At 48.1% G+C, this 21,440-nt stretch overlaps 1 protein-coding gene across 1 annotated transcript in view; it reads right to left on the reverse strand.

The window, feature by feature from the left end:
* The window catches only part of chpt1 (choline phosphotransferase 1), a 31,140-nt gene extending 10,869 nt beyond the window's left edge, over nt 1-20,271 (reverse strand). Inside the window, 4 exon segments of the mRNA XM_068050156.1 lie at nt 3,183-3,267; nt 6,090-6,231; nt 8,260-8,407; nt 19,959-20,271. Coding sequence (XP_067906257.1) covers nt 3,183-3,267; nt 6,090-6,231; nt 8,260-8,407; nt 19,959-20,192 — 609 coding nt within the window. The 5' untranslated portion in view covers nt 20,193-20,271.
* Between the last annotated feature and the right edge of the window lie 1,169 nt (nt 20,272-21,440).

The following is a 21,440-nucleotide window of genomic DNA, read 5'->3' on the forward strand; positions in this document are numbered from 1 at the left end:
CACTGCTCGAGAGGACACAGAAAGTAAGACAAATTACAACTGAGACTCAGGTGAGATGTCCAAGAAGAATGAGCTTACTATATCATCCTTTATAAAGGGGAGACGAAGGGAAGAGGCTTGTGTAGCGCAATCATCACTGGTGCTGACCAGTTGGGCTGAATGGCCTGTTTCTGTACTGTACATTCTATATATGAACACCCAAACATGGCCACCATCAGCTCTAATTGAGCAGAGGAGGTGAAAAAAACAAGAATAAAACCAACAAGACCAGTGCAGGAACTGGGAATAGCTGGTTAGACAGTAACAATGATTAACCGTAATGAGATCTTCCCTGTAGCCAGTTCACAGAGCTGTGGATCTTTCCTATTCCTTCAAAATACTTCTTTCCTAATTCAAGATACTCTGTACTCCTTTGAAATGTAACAGAAATGATCCTTACAGATCGCTCATAATCGAGTAATTGAGATATGTAACACATAGTAGAATGCAAAATGTGCAAGGTAATTAACCCTTTAATAGAGGAAGAGGAAAAGGAATGAGAAATGTGATTCGGGAGGAGTGAACAAACTTGCATTTATACAGTGCATTTTGACACCTCTTAAATCACGGCCCCCCCCAACCAATTCACATACAATGAATTACTCTGGAGAGGTCAATGACATATAACAACAACTTGCATTTATATAGCACCTTCAACATAGTAAAACGTCCCAAGGGGCTTCACAGGAGTGCTACTAAGCAAAAGCTGACATCAAACCACATAAAGAGATATTAGTCCAGACGACCAAAAGCTTGGTCAAAGAGATAGGTTTTAATAGAATGTGGCAGCAATATTAGGGTACAGCAAGATCCCACTTTAGCAATGCGGCAAATGACCAGTTAATGGTGTTGGCGGAAAGAAGAATGTTCGCCAAGGTGCCTCATTTCCAGAACAAGTACATTTGACGATGAATAATGCACCTTGTGGTCACCTAGGCAATGGGTAAATGAGAGGATCCCTGTGATTATCCCCCACTGACTAAAGACCAGCTCGGGTCTGCAAATGAAACCCAACCCAAGCCCGACAGAAGCACATCCAACCCGAGCCCCATCTGACCCGACCATCAGTTAACCTACCTTCCATTTTCCACTTTGCTGCTTATCTGCACAAGCTTAAAAAAACTGTAACAAAATCATCTTTCAAGTCCAAAAAGTACATCAACATTGGAGCCACTTACCGGAGGTGGTGATAGAGCTTGTCCGACCCGGACCAACCTGACCCGAGACCGAATGCCAGACCCGGAAGAGCAACCTGACACATGTCGTCGGGTCCTGTCGGGTTCGGGTTGGGTAGCCATGCTCTACCACTGACTTGCCAACAAGGAAGAGACAGGACATTCAGTATAAAGGTCAGGGAGTTTACAAAGCCAAGATACCAAATGTCATTAACACTACATATTTTAAACACACATCTTTAATGTTGAATATTACTAACCCACAGACTGACCCAACCCAAAATAATGGTAAATTTATAGCAAAATAATTACCCCCAACAATTGCACTTATTTCAAGCTAACTGTACAGGTATGATTAGATGATCCCTTCATAAAGAGCAAAAAATAAACTACTCTTCCCACATCACACAGCAACTAAAGTTGCGTTGACAATAAATTACCACCACCTTCTCAAGGGCAATTAGGAATGGGCAACAAAAGCTGGCCTTGCCAGCGATGCCTACATCCTATGTAAGAAAAATAACTCTCTGCAGGTTAAACATAGAAAATAGGAGCAGGAGTAGGCCATTCGAGCCTGCTCCGCCATTCATTATGATCATGGCTGATCATCCAACTCAGTAACCTGTTTCCACTTTCCCCCCATATCCTTTGATCCCTTTCACCCGAAGAGCTATATCTAACTCCTTCTTGAAAACATACAATGTTTTGGTGTCAGCTGCTTTCTGTGGTAGTGAATTCCACAGGTTCACCACTCTCTGGGTGAAGAAATTTCTCCTCATCTCAGTCCTGAAAGGTTTACCCAAATCCTGGACTCCCCCACCATTGGGAACATCCTTCCTGCATCTACCCTGTCAAGTCCTGTTAGAATTTTATAGAATTCTATGAGATCCCCCCTCACTCTTCTGAACTCCAGCGAACATAATCTTAACCGACTCAAATCTCTCCTCATACATCAGTCCCGCCATCCCAGGAATCAGTCTGGTAAACCTTCGCTGCACTCCCTCTATAGCAAGAACATCCTTTCTCAGATAAGGAGACCAAAACAGGAAGGGGAGTTTTAGCCAGTTGCCTCGGTCCTCTGCATTATAGCAAGCACGTCTTTGACTCTGTTTCAGCCAGGGTGACTGCTATCCTTTTGCAGTTAGGCTGCAGATGGGTGTGACTGGATTTATGTGGGAGGGAAGCTGAAGTGCCAGAAGCAGCCCTGCCCTGTCGCTGCTGGCCCTGGAGCCTGCCAGGTGAAGCCGTTCGTGACATTCCCCAGGTCAGGGTGCAGGACAGGAGTAGCAATAATGGTAATTCAAAAGCGGGAGAATGGAACAGGGGGATTGCGCAGTGGGAGGACATAAACAGTAACTGAGGGTCCCACTTTTATAGTAATCCAACCCCAGTCTGGTACAGCTCAGATTTACACTCCACTCTCTAGTGATACTGACAGGTCCACAATGATATTACAATCCTAATCATCGTGCACAGCCAATCAGAAACAAGGTATGAAGAGGGGAGTGATGGAGGGTTGGGGGAACAGGTTATGGGGATTTGCTCCAAGACCCCCCCACCTCAGCTCTATCTCCAAAGCATCTGGAGCAGACTGACATGAGATTCACAGACGTCCACAGCAACGGACCTATCCTCATTCTCTCAGCCTATGTGAACATACAGCTTTCAGAAGGTGAAGGGGATACAAAGCGCATACTGTGACGGAGATTAGAAACCTGGGCTTGATGCTTGGCCTTGGACTAATGCAACGTAAAACTGATGAATGTGGGATCTTGCTGTGTGCAAATTGGTTGCTTCATATCCCTGCATTCCAGCAGTGACTGCACTTCAGAAAGAATTCGCTAGGCCAAGGACATAAAATACCCAACATCAATAAATACATTTCTTTCTTTGTAGGTACAGCTCAATCTCCCACTGTAGCTCATCAACAAACGTAGTCAAACATTGCTATGTTAAAGTAAAGCTCACCTGGTAATCCCAAAGAGTAGGTCCTCCAATGGCAGACAAGAAAAAGATGAGCATTATGCAGATTTGAACTTCAGTTACATCAACTCTAATCGGATATAGAGAGATCAGTGGTTAAAACTACTGTGAGTTTATGTATAGTCAATCAGTCACTGACTGAACCAAACACTTAGCAACTAATTCTAGAGTAGCAATTTTAAATCTGAGATTGATAGATTTTTGTTAACCAATGGTATTAAGGGATATGGGGAAATGGAGTTGAGATACAGATCAGCCATGATCTCACTGAATGGCGGAACAGGGTCGAGGGGCTGAATGGCCTCCTCCTGTTCCCAGGTTCCTATCAGCAACTGGGAAGCCTCAGCTGCCTGACACATATGAATTAGGAAATCTCAGGCAGGCAGTCCACACCTCTTGCATTGTGTGCCAATCGCCTATTTCATAGTGTGGGTGACTGTGCGGGTGGGTGGGATGGAAAGAGTCTCCCCATCAATTAACCTGTACTTGTAAGCGTTGACCTCTCAGCTATTACGTACAAGAATCCTGCATGTGCGCAGAAACACAATAAGTCACTTTAGTAACATGCACTCTCTATATTGTTACAGTTTACGCGGTAGGTTGGTTATACACCCAGGTACAAGATGGCACACACAAAGTAGGGAAGAAGTTCCAGTCTCACAGATTGATTGCAAATGCCTAACACGCTTGCACTAAATTCCACATTTGTGTTATTATTAAGCAGGTTTTAACACCATTTATTTTAAATGGGTCAAGATCTGAGAATCATAGCATATTACAGCACAGGAGGCGGCCATTGGGCCCATCGTGCCTGTGCCAGTTCTTTGAAAGGGTTGTCCAATCAGTCCCACTCCCCCTGCTCTTTCCCTGTAGGCCTGCAAACTTTTCCTTTTCAAGTATATATCCAATTTTGCATTTCCACAATTAAACACATCAAAACTGTACAATAATGAAAAATGAGCAGGAGAGTGGGATTAGACTGGGTGGGATATTAAAGAGTGTGGGGAGTGAGTGGAAGAATGGGAATAGACTGGGTGGGATATTAAAGAGTGTGGGGAGTGAGGGGGAGAGTGGGATTAGACTGGGTGTGATATTAAAGGGTGTGGGGAGTGAGGGGGAGAGTGGAATTAGACTGGGTGTGATATTAAAGGGTGTGGGGAGTGAGGGGGAGAGTGGGATTAGACTGGGTGTGATATTAAAGGGTGTGGGGAGTGAGGGGGAGAGTGGAATTAGACTGGGTGTGATATTAAAGGGTGTGGGGAGTGAGGGGGAGAGTGGGATTAGACTGGGTGGGATATTAAAGGGTGTGGGGAGTGAGGGGGAGAGTGGGATTAGACTGGGTGGGATATTAAAGGGTGTGGGGAGTGAGGGGGAGAGTGGGATTAGACTGGGTGGGATATTAAAGGGTGTGGGGAGTGAGGGGGAGAGTGGGATTAGACTGGGTGGGATATTAAAGGGTGTGGGGAGTGAGGGGGAGAGTGGGATTAGACTGGGTGGGATATTAATGGGTGGGATATTAAAGAGTGGGGAGTGAGGGGGAGAGTGGAATTAGACTGGGTGGGATATTAAAGAGTGTGGGGAGTGAGGGGGAGAGTGGGATTAGACTGGGTGGGATATTAATGGGTGGGATATTAAAGAGTGGGGAGTGAGTGGGAGAATGGGATTAGACTGGGTGGGATATTAAAGGGTGTGGGGAGTGAGGGGGAGAGTGGGATTAGACTGGGTGGGATATTAAAGGGTGTGGGGAGTGAGGGGGAGAGTGGAATTAGACTGGGTGGGATATTAAAGAGTGTGGGGAGTGAGGGGGAGAGTGGGATTAGACTGGGTGGGATATTAATGGGTGGGATATTAAAGAGTGGGGAGTGAGTGGGAGAATGGGATTAGACTGGGTGGGATATTAAAGGGTGTGGGGAGTGAGGGGGAGAGTGGGATTAGACTGGGTGGGATATTAATGGGTGGGATATTAAAGAGTGGGGAGTGAGTGGGAGAATGGGATTAGATTGGTGCCTTGTGCAGAAAAAAACACCAGTGCACATACGACGGGCCGAATGGCCTGTTCCTGTGCCGTGATTAAATAATAGTTTTTCACTCGAAGCTGTCATCCTTTGAGCAGCGCCTGCTTGCAATTTAGAAATGACATCAAATGCACTGCACAAAACAGGCCATTTGGCCCCACTGCTCAATGCTAGTGTTTATGCTCCACAGGTGCCTCCTCCCATCCGTCTTCATCTCACCTTATCAGCATATCCTTCTATTCTTTTCTCCCTCATGCACCTATCTAGCTTTCCCTCAAATACATCTCTGCTGTACATCTCAACCACTCCCTGTGGTACTGAGTTCCACATTCTCACCACTCTCTGGGTAAAGAAGTTTCTCCTGAATTCCCAATTGGATTTATTAGGGACTATCAGATATTTATGGCCCCCTCGTCTTAGATGCCCCCACAAGTGCAAGCACTTTGGATCAGTCTACTCTATCAAACACTTTCATAATTTTAAAGACCTCTTATCAGGTCACCCTTCAGTCTTCTCTTTTCTAGAGAAAAGAGCCCCAGCCTGGTCAATCTTTCCCACTGGTATAATCACTCAATTCTGGTATCAGTCATAAATCTTTTCCTTGCACTTTTTCAGTGCCTCTGTATCCTTTTTTAATTCAGGAGACCAGGACTGTGCGCAGTACTCCAAGTGTTTTCTCTGAGAAATGCATCTGTAGGCAATGTCCTGCTCTGTACTCTTGTGTCAGTTACTTCTGCATTTTCTTTGTCCGTGTATCTGCATTCTTGGACACAGCTGCCCCTAACTTCCACACACAAGAGAGAACTATCCCGATGGGCAGATCCTGCATATAGAATAAGCCGGGGGTAGGACAGATGAATAAAACATGTGGGCTTACTTGCCAAATCGTAGAGACCCTGAAACGTAGGTTTGCCAGTGAGCACAATAAAACATAAAGAGGCCAATAAAGCAGCAGAAAAACATCAGGTCGGAATCCGTTCCCAGGTGAATGGCCAGGCAGGTACTCAAACCAACGATAACTACAAGAAAAAAAGGAGCAACAGAGTTCAATCACAATGAGAGCGCTGACCGACAGCTCTCTAATTTCAGTTACAAGAGTGTCTATTAATGTTCACAGGGAACGATGGCTTTTAAGGTGAGCAGAAACAAACTCTGACCCAATTTTGATCTCCTGCTTTCTTTGAATCAGCTTCGTGTTATTCTGGTCAACACTTCAACAAAAGCAGTTACTGCTGTAGTTGGAATGAGACTACAAAGTATTCACAGCAAGACAACAGACCATTCAGCCCAACCAGTCCATGTCGGTGTTTATGCTTCACATGAGTCCCCTCCCACCCTGCTTCACCTCACCCTATCAGCATCTCCCTATATTCCTTCCTCCCTCAAATATTTATCTAGCTTCCCCTTAAATGCATCTATGAGTTCCACATTCTCACCACTCTCTGGGTAAAGAAGTTTCTCCTGAATTCCCTATTGGATTTATTAGTGACTATCTTCTTTTTATGGCCCCGAGTTTTGGACTTTCCCAAAGTGGAAATATCTTCTCTATGTCTACCTTATCATTGAGTCATAGAGCACAGAAACAGGCCCTTCAGCCCATCATGTCTGTGCCGGCCATCAAGCACCTACCTATTCTAATTCCAATTCCATTTTCCAGCACTTGGACCGTAGCCTTGTATGCTATGGCATTTCAAGTGCTCATCTAAATACTTCTTAAATGTTGTGAGGGTTCCTGCCTCTATCACCCCTTCAGGCAGTGCGTTCCAGATTCCAACAACCCTCTGGGTGAAATAATTTTTCCTTAAATCCCCTCTAAACGGCAGCACAGTGGTTAGCACCGCAGCCTCACAGCTCCAGGGACCCGGGTTCAATTCTGGGTACTACCTGTGCGGAGTTTGCAAGTTCTCCCTGTGACCGCGTGGGTTTTCGCCGGGTGCTCCGGTTTCCTCCCACCGCCAAAGGCTTGCAGGTGATAGGTAAATTGGCCATTGTAAATTGCCCCTAGTGTAGGTAGGTAGTAGGGAATATGGGATTACTGTAGGGTTAGTATAAATGGGTGGTTCTTGGTCAGCACAGACTCGGTGGGCCGAAGGGCCTGTTACAGTGCTGTATCTCTAAATAAAAAATAATAAACCTCCTGCCCCTTACCTTAAATCTATGCCCCCTGGTTACTGACACCTCCGCTAAGGGAAAAAGTTTCTTCTTATCTATCCTATCAATGCCCCTCATAGTTATGTATACCTCAATCATGTCCCCCTTCAGCCTTCTGTGCTCTAAGGAAAACGACCCTAGCCTTTTCAGTCTCTCTTCATAGCTGAAATGCTCCAGCCCAGGCAACATACTGGTGAATCTCCTCTGCACCTTCTCCAGTGCAATTACCTCCTTCCTATAGTGTGGTGCCCAGAACTGTACACAGTACTCCAGCTGTGGCTTAACTATCGATTTATACAGCTCCATCATAACCTTCCTGCTCTTATATTCTATGCCTCGGCTAATAAAGGCAAGTATCCCATATGCCTTCCTAACCACCTTATCTACCTGTGCTGCTGCCTTCAGTGATCTCTGGACAAGTACACCAAGGTCCCTCTGACCCTCTGTATTTCCTAGGGTCCTACGATCCATTGTATATTCCCTTGCCTTGTTAGTCCTCCCAAAATGCATCACCTCAAACCCTTTCATAATTTTAAAGGCCTCTATCAGGTCACCTTCAGTCTTCTCTTTTCTAGACAGAAGAGCCCCAGCCAGTTCAATTTGTCCTGATAGTTATAACCTCTCAGTTTCAGTCATTCGAGTAAATCATTTTTTCACTTTCTCCAGTGCCTCCATATCCTTTCTATAATATAGAGACCAGAGCTGTGCACGGTATTCCCAAATGTGGTCCAACCAAAGTTCGACACAAGTTTAACAGAACTTCCCTGCTTTTCAGTTCTATTCCTCTGGAAAAAAACCCCCAGCACTTTGTGTTTTACAGCCTTATTAACCTGCGTCACTACGTTTAGTGATCTGTGCATCTGTAGGCAGATCCTCTGCTCCTCTACCTCACGTACCTGTGGAAAAGGAATCGCAGCCATGGTCAAAAAGCTCCCCAAGCGGAGAGCTGCTGTTGGTTCTTCTGGCTTGTTTTCCGTCAATCGCATCCAAGGATTGGTAAATAAATAATCCCAGACCACACAGTACATGCACGTACGCTGGTGCCTGTAAAAAGAGAAGATACCAGGTCATAGATTAAATGGCCCAGCACAAACTAACGCATCAAGAAATTGTCTCATACAGTGCTGAGCACTAGTCAGATCAATTGATCTGTTGAATGAAGAAACAGGCTTGAGGGGCTGAATGGCCTCTTCCTGTTCCTAATTCACCCTTTTATCGTTAGCTGTGGCTCAATGGGTAGCACTCTCGCCTCAGAGTCAGAAGATCATGGATTCAAGTACTAATCCAGAAACTTGAGCACAAAATCCAGACTCCCGGTGCCAGTACTGAGGTACCATCTTTCAGATGAGACATTAAACTGAGGCCCCGCCTACCCTCTCTGGTGGGTGTAAAAGATCCCATGGCGACTGTTTGAAGACAATCAGGAGAGTTCTCCCCAATATCCTGGACCAATATTTATCCCTCAATCAACATCATTAAAGATTACTGATCGTTTATTTCATTGCTGTTGGTGGGATCTTGCTGTGCACAAATTAGCTGCTGTACTTCCTACATAACAAGAGTGTCTACACTTCAAAAGTACTCCACTAGTTGTAATGTGCTTTTGATGTCCTGAGCTCCTGAATGACGCTATATAAATGCAGGTCTTTCTATGGGGGCAGCAGCAAGGGGAAGTTTACAATTCCTTTTCACTCTCTAGTTCCCCCGCCATCTCACAGGACCTGCTAAAGTCTGGAATCTGAACTTTGTTCCCCTTATCACAAACCTGAGCTCCAACAAGAAGTTATCTGAGAATGCACACTCAACAAAACACACCCAGTTCCTTCTAGCTACGCAACTCCTGCACACGTGAAGTCAGATAGGAAAGATTGTACTGGTCCAGTTTTTCACAATCCTAATCACGTGGACTTGTTATCATTTAGCAGCATGTGAAGAAAGGCAGAGAGGTTTAGGGAGGGAATTCCAGAGTTTAGGAAACACGCAGCTGAAACATGACTGCCAATGGTACAGCAGTAAAAAGCACAAGACGCCAGAATTGGAGGAGTGCAAAGATCTCGAAGGGTTGTAAAGCTGCAGGAGATTACAGAGACAGGGAGGGGCGAGGCCACGGAGGAATCTGAAAACTAGTACGAAAATTTTAGCATTGGATTGGGAGCCAATGCTGTTCAGTACGCACGGGGTGAGTTAGGACACAGACAGCCCAGTTTTGGATGAGTTCACATTTACAGAGTGTTAAAGATGGGAGGCCGGCCCAGGAAAGAGCGGAATAGTCAAGTCAGGAAGTTAACAAAGGTATGACTGAGGGTTTCAGCAACATCACAGAAAGCTCAAGTAAATGAACCCATAAATGACAGCCTGTTCTGCTAGTGTTGTCCCAGACTCAACACTGAATTCAAAAACTTTCCAATATAACCACCACTCCTATGCTCTCAGACAACACAGAGAAAATGTTTCTGCTGGCTGAGGAATCGAGAACTGGGGGAGATAACCTTAAAATCAGAGCCAAGCCTTTTAGGAGTGAAGTTAGGAAATTCTTCTACACACAAAGGGTGGTCGACATTTGGAATTCTTTTCTGCAAATAGCAGAAGATGCTAGAGCAATTGTTAATTTTACGTCTAGGAATAACAGATTTTTGTTAACCAAAGGTATTAAGGGATATGGGACAAATGCGATATATGGAGTTAGGTCACAGATCAGGCATGACCTCATTGATTGGTGGAACAGGCTCGAAGGGCTGAATGGCCTCCTCCTGCTCCTAGTAGCTGTTGATAATGATTCTGTTCTTGCCATTTATACCTCCTCTAGACCCATCTTTTGCTTCTTTACCTGTCCCATTACAACTCCCTTTTGCCTTCCACCCTATCACAGACCTACCTTTTTGTTCTTTCCTCCCCTTTCCATGCCTCTGTATTTTCTTAAATCCTATTACATCTTTTTCCAGTTCAGATGAAAGGCCACTGGCCTGAAACGTTAACTCTGTTTTTCTCTCCAGACAGAGTATTTCCAGCATTTTCTGTTTGCATTTCAGATTTCCCAGCCCATTCTGCTTCTGTCCTTATCATCACCTGCAGTAGCTCACCTGTCTGGAGAGGCTGCATTGTGCCACCAGCTCACCTGTCTGGAGAGGCTGCATTGTGCCACCAGCTCCTCTCAAACCGCTAAGACCTGAGCTACATCCGTGAACCTCCATTTCCCCCTCACCAGTCTCCACAGGGATGGGAGTCGGCAATACTGGATTGGAGGACTTCACTCCTCATTCTTCCCCATCGGTCTTATATAGTGATCATCTCACCTCAGCTCTTCCTGCACTCTGCTGTCTGTCTGAGCCTTTCCACAAGACCTTTATCTGTGCTGTAATCTCAGCAAAGCCCACTAATAATTTAAATGTTCAGAACTTGATCGAAATAAAAATCAGCTTACGTCACTCCACTGGTGCCTCCTGACTTCTGTCAATACTTCTTCACTCTCCTGCCTTGACAGAGCAGTGGCTAATTCTCCAAGAGAACACTAATCCCTTTGCCCAACTCAATGATCTTGGTTAAAAAAAACCCTCCCCCTTCCTTCTCCAATTCCAACTTCCCACTCCTCTCTCCAACCCTCCTTCACCCCATTCAGCTCGATCACTTTGACCAACATCAAGACTTATCGTCATCAGCCGTCTGAGCCTCTGTTCTCTGAAGTCTAATGAAGATTCTGGTGCCTATTTCTTCTAGATATGCACATCCAAACCTCCCCTTGTTTTCAGTGTCTCTTACTTGTATACCACTTGGAAATTTTCACTCTAACCCCAAGAAATGTGCCTCTTTCACCCCTCCAACTCCCATCATATTGACCCGACATCACTACTTTCCCAAGCTATAGAAGACATGGCTCACCTGAGATACTCTTCCACATTCTGCTCATAACTAACATTTGCAGTATTGTATTTAATCTCAATTCTATTTTTATTCAGTTCAGATGTAACAACCGAGAACAAGTGAAAGGGCCGAGGAAGGACCAGTTATGATGGAAGACTTTGCAAGAGGCACTGGCAAACCACAGCAGGAACAATAACTTGTACTTTTATAATAAATTACCTTTAACGGAATAAAATCTCCCAAGGTGCTTCACAGGAGCGTTAACAAACAAAATATGACACTGAACCACTTAAGGAGATATTAGGACAGGTGACCAAAAGCTTGGTCAAAGGGGCAGGTTTTAAGGAGCATCTTAAATGAGGAGAGGTAGAGAGGCGGAGAGGGTTAGGTGGGGAAGTTCAGAGCTTAGGGCCCAGGCAGCTGAAGCCACGGCCACCAATGGTAGAGCCTCAGATAGCATTTTGCTTGATTCACAACTGTACCATGAAAGAGAAACCAGTCTCATCGCCCCTCCCAACATACGAAAATGAACGGCAATTGGAGCAACCGATTGACAAATGTTACCGGTTAGGAGATAGGGGATAGGAGTAGAGATAGCTACTCCAATTGACAAGATTTGACCAGTGATATCCCCGAGGAATCTGTTCTAAGTTTGGTGGTGACACTAAGTTATGGTGACCCAGTAAATAATGGAGATGGGAGCAGAAAATTGCAACTGGACATTGATAAAGTGAGTCGGCAAAACTGTGGCAAATGGAGTTCAATATGGGGAACTGTCAGTTCATCCACTTTAGACCTAAGAAAGATCGATCAGAGTATTTTCTAAGTGGCGAGAAGCTTAGAACTGTGGAGGAGCAGAGAGATTCAGAGATCCAAATACAGAACTCACTAAAATCTTGTGGACATTACAAAAAAATTTAAAAGGCTTTAACTAAGACGGTTGGATAAAAAGGGGTGGAAATTATGCTTCAGTTGTATAAAGCTCTTGTCAGACTGTATTTGGAGCATTGCATTCAGCTCTGGGCACCGCCACTGAGGGAGGATATGCTGGCAATATCCATCCCCCTCCCCACTTATCCATTACCCCACCTGTGCATCAATCGCCCCTGTCATATACCATTTGCAGCCCCTCCTTCTCTGCATATCCATCACCCCCCCCCACTTCTCTGAATATCCATCGCCCCCCCACTTCTCTGTATATCCACGCCCCCCCCACTTCTCTGAATATCCATCGCCCCCTACTTCTCTGCATATCTATCGTCCCCTCAGCATATCCATCGCCCCCCCCACTTCTCTGCATATCCATCGCCCCCCCCACTTCTCTGCATATCCATCGCCCCCCCCACTTCTCTGCATATCCATCGCCCCCCCACTTCTCTGCATATCCATCGCCCCCCACACTTCTCTGCATATCCATCGCCCCCCACACTTCTCTGCATATCCATCACCCCCCCACTTCTCTGCATATCCATCACCCCCCCTTCTCTGCATATCCATCGCCCCCTCCCCCCACTTCTCTGCATATCCATCACCCCCCCCCCACTTCTCTGCATATCCATCACCACCCCTCCCCCACTTCTCTGCATATCCATCGTCCCCTTGGCATATCCATCGTCCCCTCAGCATATCCATCGTCTGCCCCTTCTCTGCATATCCATCATCCCCCCCCTTCTCTGCATATCCATTGTCCTCCCCTTCTCTGCATATCCATCGTCCTCCCCTTCTCTGCATATCCATCGTCCTCCCCTTCTCTGCATATCCATCGTCTGCCCCTTCTCTGCATATCCATCATCCCCCCCCTTCTCTGCATATCCATCATCCCCCCCCTTCTCTGCATATCCATCGTAACCCCCCCTCATATCCATCACCCCGTCCCACTTCTCTGCATATCCATTGTCCTCCCTGGCCATATCAATCGCCCCTCTCTGCATATCTGTCACCTCCCCCCACCCCCACTCTGCACATTTATCAGCATCCACCCACTCTGTATACCCTGTGAAACATCCAATGTCATTGGACTCCTGTTCTTGTATTAAAAATGAAAATAGGATAAAGCATCTACGTGGAATTACTTACAAAGGGACAATAATACTGAGAAACAGCAAATGGATGTGGCAGGATTATCATCACGTAGGAATGCATTGGGGTGTGGAAATTCAATACAACCAATCATTAAAATGTGAGATGGCTACAGTGTACAGTAATTAATGTTTATAACAGAACAAACCCTTCTCCTGTTTCCGCATTCCTGTATTTACTACCATAGAACCTAATAAATCTAAAAAGAGCACCAGTTTGTAAATACCTCACTTAGCAAGCACTGTAGTTTGGAGCCTAGAGACAGAGACATGCTACTGACAGATGGTGAGAGTTTAAATCAATGTGGCAGGACTAGAGAAGCTTGGATTGGTCTTCAAAGAGCAGAGAAGGTTATGGATGGATTTATTAGACATGTTCAAAATTCTGAGGGGTTTTGACTGAGTAAATAGGAAGTGGGTGTTTCCAGCGGCAGGAGGGTCAGGAACCAGAGGACACAAATTTAAGACAATTGGCAAAAGAACCAGAGGGAGGGATGATATATTTTTTAATGCAGCGAGTTGTTGTGATCTGGAATGCGCTGCCTGAAAGAGCGGTGGAAGAAGATTCAATAGTAACTTTCAAAAGGGGAACTGGATAAATACTTGAAAGGGAGAAAATTTCAGGGCTATGGGGAAAGAGTAGGGTCAAACCAAATGGCTGCCTTCTGTACTGTATCATTTTATGAGTCTGTGAAGCCTTTTTCTTTAGTTTGACAACTGAACATACAACTTTAAAATGGACTGAATTATGTCTGTATGCCTTGGAACTATCCGCACGCCCTCTAAGCCTGCCTCACCTAAAAGTCTACATTTAGTCCAAACTGCACTGGAGTTTGACTGGTTATACTATTAACCCTTTGGGCGGCACAGTGGTTAGCACCGCAGCCTCACAGCTCCAACGACCCGGGTTCAATTCCGGGTACTGCCTGTGTGGAGTTTGCAAGTTCTCCCTCTGTCTGCGTGGGTTTCCTCCAGGTGCTCCGGTTTCCTCCCACAGCCAAAAGACTTGCAGGTTGATAGGTAAATTGGCCATTATAAATTGCCCCTAGTATAGGTAGGTGGTAGGGGAATATAGGGACAGGTGAGGATGTGGTAGGAATATGGGATTAGTGTAGGATTAGGATAAATGGGTGGTTGTTGGTCGGCACAGACTCGGTGGGCCGAAGGGCCTATTTCAGTGCTGTATCTCTAAAAAAAATCTTAAGTACTGTAACAAACTGAAATTCTAATACTTGGCTCAGTGATCCGAAACAAGATTCTGGGGCATATTTTTATTTTTAGCTGCCACGTTGGTCTGCAGGTTGCAATGAAATCCATGCAGGTTAGGCTCATTGACAGAGGAACATTTACAAACTCGGTCCCTTGAGGCTCCTCCCCCATTCTATTAAAAGAAAGCAAGACTTGCATTTATATACATCTTTCACAACCAAAGTGCTCCATGTGGCATGAAGCATTTTTGGAGTGTAGTCATTGTCGTGACATAGGAAGTGCAGCAGTAGGTTTGCACACAGCAAGATCCCAAAACAGCAACACAATAATGAGTAGATAACCTGCTTTTAGATGTTGGTTGAGGGATAAATATTGGTCAGGACACCGGAGAAAATGTGATGCGGGGGGGATCATTTTAACCCAAGCCTCCCAATGGAAAAGTAGTTGGCCAATCATTTTTAGTTTCACTGATCAGTAAATAGCAGCTGCCAATCAGCCTGCACCAGTTGATGGAACCACCTATCAGGGCAGACAGGGCTTTGGTTTAATGTTGCAATTATCCTCTGACTGACCTAAACTGATTACAAATTGCTATGATTTACCTCGATTTGCTTATTTAAGAGCAGACTTAAAGGGACAGGCCAGGTTAGCAGCTAAACGTCATTCCTCATATTACCCACAAGTAATGGTGCGAATGATCCGTTAGTATTGAAAATTCACAGAAACAAAAGCAAATAGCTGTTACTTTTTGCAGCAGTTTGATTGATAAATAAGGTTCTACTGATGAGACATACTAGTTTAAACATTTAAAACCACTGTTTCTGTGGCACAATCTTTCTCAGCTTCGGGCTCAGAATACTGTCCCTATCACGTTCCACCTCCAAATTACTTTCTACCCATGGCTTGCAATTCCTATTTAAGTTTCACCACAATATTAAGATCCAAAGTAATCAACAATTGCATTTATATAGCGCCTTTAATGTAGTAAAATGCTCCAAGGTGATTTGTGTGCTATCAAACAAAATTTAACAAACCACCTAATAAGACATCAAGACAGAAGAGCAAAAGCTTGGTTTTAAGGAGTGTCTTAAAGGAGGAGAGAGAGGTGGAGAGGCAGAGAGGCGTAGGGAGGGACAAAGGAAGTTGGCGGATACTCAAGAGGCCAGAACTGGAGGAACGCAGAGATCTCAGAGGGTTGTAGGGCTGGAGGAGATTACAGAGATAGGGAGGGGCGAGGCCATGGAGGGCACAAGGATGAGAATTTTACATTTGAGGTGTTGTAGGACCTGGAGCCAATATAAACAGGAAAGTTTCTAGCTCTGGATTTCTGAAGGTAGATTTATTTTTGGGTTGAGTAATGAATTGATCTTGTACTGAGGGTCTTTAAGTGATTTTACCCTGGCCTATAACAGGATTCCGCTATTACACTATAACGGTTTGGGAGCCCTGACTCTCCCCTCTTTCACCAAGTCCAGTCAGGTTGATCTGTGTTTATATTCCTTACCTGTTGGTTTGACCTGTTTGAATGTTCCCTGCCTGATGACTCATAAGGGGTTGAGATGATTTGTGGAGAGCAGCAGGGGATAGAGGACAGCGGAGGAAGCGCTAACTGAGGTTCAGGACAGTCAGCGAGAGTGGGGGCGGGGGAGGTATTAGCACTTGGTGTGGGTGAAGGGTGAGGTCTGATTTTCTTAGCTCTCAAGTGAATGAAGAACAGCACCACAACAACTAGTACTGATGCAACGTCTTTGGGATAGTATAATGTCCCAAGATGCTTCACAGAAGCGTAAATCAGACAAAAATATGAGACTGAACCACTTAAGGAGATATTCGGGGAAGCAACTAAAAGCTTGGTCAAAGAAGAACGTTTTAAGGAATGTCTTAAAGGAGGAGAGAGAGGTGGAGAGGTTTAGTGAGAGAATTCCAGAGGTTAGGGCCTTGACAGTTGAAGGCACGCCTGCCACATAGAGCAATTAAAATCAGCAGTGAAAAAGAGGCCAGAATATGAGCTACTTTGGAGACGGAACTGGGAAGACTCAAAGAGGGGGAAGTTTAATTAGAAAGGTTCAACGTTAGGTGTAGCAGGCAGGACAGGAAAGATGTGACAGGAAATTGCTACAAGAAGTAAGCATTGCCTTTACAGGAAGTGTGGCTGCGGAATGAATTCTACAAGGATACGGGTTTGAATTAGAAGCTCCACTATCCAGTTCACACACAGCTGGTTTCATCAAAAGGTTAAAGGGCAAAAGGGAAGTTCATTTTGCAGCTGGGCAGATTGTGTGAACACGAACAAAGCCAGCTTAGCCCCAACTCAGCTACGGACACTGCAAATTACTCCCAACCCGCTAATGGACTGTTTTCCAAAAAGCAGCTGATTGCAGCTAATAGGCCTCCTTTACAAACTGACTGATGGTTTTTAACCATTTACAGTGGGCAAACTCAAAGGGCAGATAACATTCAGGTCTTATCTATGACTGGCCAATTATTACCATAAAGCACGTGTTCAAATCTAGTTTCCAAATCTTCTCCCACTTCGCTCAGAAGGGTGGGATTAGAGATTTGGAAAATCTCTACTGCCCCACAGTCAGACTGATGAGTAATCAGAGGAGAGCGAACACAGGCATTGCTCGCACTGCTATACACATCCATGGAAAAGCATATTAAATCTGCCAGAGACACAGACACAATTTCTGCATTCAAAAGCTTGCTTCAATCAAACTTTACTCCAGATGGGGTACACACTCCACATCCCAAGACCAAAATGCTATGTTGCCCCTCACATACGAACCTCTCCAGCCCACCCAAGGCCCGCCTCGCCCTCCCCTACCGCCCGCCTCGCCCTCCCCTACCGCCTTGCCTGTTTCTGTGCTGTAAATTATATGTAACACACCGTACACAACAGTCATTCAGGGTCTGTGCTGTGGGATGTTTGTTAGCTCCTGTCTTCATGAAGTTCTGAGAGTTTGAACGAAAGGCCTGCTACCCGACCCGAACCCAACAGGACCCGACATGGGTCGGGTTCGGGTCGGGTCCGGCCGCTCTTCCGGGTCCAGCTTTTGGGCTCGGGTCGGGTCGGGTCGGGCTGAGTCGGGGTCATGCTCGGGTCGGGCCAGACACAGACGCTAAGTGCTCTGCCGGTAAGTATTAAAAATAAAAAACTTAGCTGAGCTGGGAGTCCGGGACGAAACTGTCTGCGTAGTGAGCGAGTGACGTCACTATGACATCATCACACATGCGCTGCAGCTTCCTGGAGTTTTCCCGTTGGAAGGTAAGTAAAGGGATGGTCGGGTCGAGTGGGGTCGGACTCGGGCCGGGTCAGGCTCAGGTCCGCTGTGGATCGGTTGGGTTTGGATCGGGTTCTTTATGCCCACGTAAAGAGGCCTTTAGTTTGAACCACATATTGTTCTTTGTATAAACACCAACAAACTCACAACACAAAGATATTTAAAATAAACATGAAAAAGAAAGCCAGCTATTCACTGGCTGGTATTTTTGATCATGAGATAACGTAGCCTCTCCCCAAGGGAAAACTGCTGCCAATCTGGAAAAAAACAGTAACTTACATTTATACACAGTCTTTAACACCGAAAAAAATAAAATCCCAAGGCACTTCACAGAAACATAATCAACACACCAACTTCTCCCGGGTCCAGCAATTACCCTCTAGCTGACCCACTCCCATTGCTTCTCGTAGGGAAAGCTCAGTGATGGAGTGAGACAGGACCCAGATGGACCGTGACAAATGCCACAGGAAACTAGACGCTAAAAACACCTGAATACAGAGGCTTTGGATTTGACAACAGCTCAATTGGGACATTCAATGAATAATGTTCGATTAGATTAAAATAAACCACACCGTCTCCAAAATCAGCAGCTCGAGCACTGGTTATTACACTTCATCGGGGGAACACAGACCGGGATCAGACGCTCGGACCGGGATCAGACGCACGGACCGGGATCAGACGCTCGGACCGGGATCAGACCCACGGACCGGGATCAGACTGGGATCAGTCCTGGATCAGACCCACAGACCGGGATCAGACACACAAACCGGGATTAGACCAGTATCAGACACTCAGACCGGGATCAGACACTCAGACCGGGATCAGTCCGGGATCAGACACACAGACCGGGATCAGACACTCAGACCGGGATCAGACACTCAGACCGGGATCAAACCGGGATCAGACACACAGACCGGGATCAGACACTCAGACCGGGATCAGACACTCAGACCGGGATCAGACACTCAGACCGGGATCAGACCCTCAGACCGGGATCAGACACACAGACCAGGATCAGACACACAGACCGGGATCAGACACTCAGACCGGGATCAGACACTCAGACCGGGATCAGACACTCAGACCGGGATCAAACCGGGATCAGACCCTCATATCGGGATCAGACACTCAGACCGGGATCAGACACACAGACCGGGATCAGACACTCAGACCGGGATCAGACCCTCAGATCGGGATCAGACACACAGACCGGGATCAGACACACAGACCGGGATCAGACCCTCATATCGGGATCAGACACTCAGACCGGGATCAGACACACAGACCGGGATCAGACACTCAGACCGGGATCAAACCGGGATCAGACCCTCAGATCGGGATCAGACCGGGATCAGACCCTCAGATCGGGATCAGACCGGGATCAGACACACAGACCGGGATCAGACCCTCAGACCGGGATCAGACCCTCAGACCGGGATCAGACACACAGACCGGGATCAGACACACAGACCGGGATCAGACACACAGACCGGGATCAAACCCTCAGATCGGGATCAGACCGACCGACCGGGATCAGACACTCAGACCGGGATCAGACACTCAGACCGGGATCAGACACTCAGACCGGGATCAGACACACAGACCGGGATCAAACCGGGATCAGACCCTCAGATCGGGATCAGACCCTCAGACCGGGATCAAACCGGGATCAGACCCTCAGACTGGGATCAAACCAGGATCAGACCCTCAGATCGGGATCAGACCGGGATCAGACCCTCAGACCGGGATCAAACCGGGATCAGACCCTCAGATCGGGATCAGACCCTCAGATCGGGATCAGACCGGGATCAGACCCTCATATCGGGATCAGACCGGGATCAGACACACCGACCGGGATCAGACACTCAGACCGGGATCAAACCGGGATCAGACACTCAGACCGGGATCAGACACACAGACCGGGATCAAACCGGGATCAGACACTCAGACCGGGATCAGACACACAGACCGGGATCAAACCGGGATCAGACACTCAGACCGGGATCAGACACACAGACCGGGATCAAACCGGGATCAGACACTCAGACCGGGATCAGACACTCAGACCGGGATCAGACACACAGACCGGGATCAGACCCTCAGACCGGGATCAGACCGGGATCAGACACTCAGACCGGGATGAGCCCCCTCCCCTCTCCCCCTCACCTGCTCGGTGCCCCGGGGGGAGTAGTAGGCCAGCAGGAGGCTGCTCAGGACGTTGCTGGCGAGGCCGAGCAGGGTGATGGTGTTGGGCGCCAGCCATGTGGGGACACAGCCCAGGAGCCAGACCCAGTATCGCTGCAGCGGCGGCTCCAGCAGCGAGCGGCCCGCCGCCCGGTACTGGTGCTCCTCCAGCCGCTTCAACTGGGCCTCACTCAGCGGCTGCAACAGCCGCCCCATCCCCGGCAACGGAGAGCCGCCACAGCGCAAGGCGAACACCCAGGCCGCGGGCCGGAAACTGCGGCAAGGCCTGGAGGGCGGGGCCTGGGGAGGGAGGGGCCTGGGGAGGGAGGGGCCTGGAGGGTGGGGCCTGGGGAGGGAGGGGCCTGGAGAGGGGGTCCTGGAGGGCGGGGCCTGGAGAGGGGGTCCTGGAGGGTGGGGCCTGGAGAGGGGGTCCTGGAGGGTGGGGCCTGGAGAGGGGGTCCTGGAGGGTGGGGCCTGGGGAGGGGGTCCTGGAGGGCGGGGCCTGGGGAGGGGGGGCCTGGGGAGGGAGGGGCCTGGAGAAGGAGGTGGGGCCGATAGAGGGTGGGGCCTGGAGAGGGAGGGGCCTGGAGAGGGGGTCCTGGAGGGCGGGGCCTGGAGAAGGAGGTGGGGCCGATAGAGGGTGGGGCCTGGAGAGGGGGTCCTGGAGGGCGGGGCCTGGGGAGGGAGGGGCCTGGAGAGGGGGTCCTGGAGGGCGGGGCCTGGAGAAGGAGGTGGGGCCGATAGAGGGTGGGGCCTGGAGAGGGGGTCCTGGAGGGCGGGGCCTGGGGAGGGAGGGGCCTGGAGAGGGGGTCCTGGAGGGTGGGGCCTGGGGAGGGAGGGGCCTGGAGAGGGGGTCCTGGAGGGTGGGGCCTGGGGAGGGAGGGGCCTGGAGAAGGAGGTGGGGCCGATAGAGGGTGGGGCCTGGAGAGGGGCGTGGCCTGGGCGGCGGGGCCGGGAGAATGGGATGGGGCCTAAAGAGGGGGCGTGGCCGGGAGAGGGGTGGGGCCTGAAGGGGGGGCCTGGAGAGGAGTGGGGCCTGGGGAGGGGGTCCTGGAGGGTGGGGCCTGGGGAAGGAGGTGGGGCCTGAAGAGGGGGGGCCTGGAGGGTGGGGCCAAGGGAGAGAGGGGCCTGGAGAAGGAGGTGGGGCCTATAGAGGGTGGTGCCTGGAGAGGTTGTGGGGGGAGCCTGGGGTGAGATAAGGGGTTGAAAGGGGATGGGCCAGGGAAGCCAGCTTGGCAGGGGGAGGGGAAAGGGTTACAATTGGTTGCAGCCTCTGCTCTGAGTCAAATGCTTGTGGGTTTTAGCCCCTTCTCCAGGATTCTGACACGTTAGTACTGAGGGAATACTGCAACGTTAGTCACTACATGAACTGCTATGCCTGTGCTGGGACGAGGGAGCAGTACCCCAGGACATGCGCGATGCCAATATCATCACCCTCTATAAAAACAAAGGTGACCGCGGTGA

This window comes from Heterodontus francisci, chromosome 18, assembly GCF_036365525.1.
Source record: "Heterodontus francisci isolate sHetFra1 chromosome 18, sHetFra1.hap1, whole genome shotgun sequence".
Taxonomy (NCBI): Eukaryota; Metazoa; Chordata; class Chondrichthyes; order Heterodontiformes; family Heterodontidae; genus Heterodontus; species Heterodontus francisci.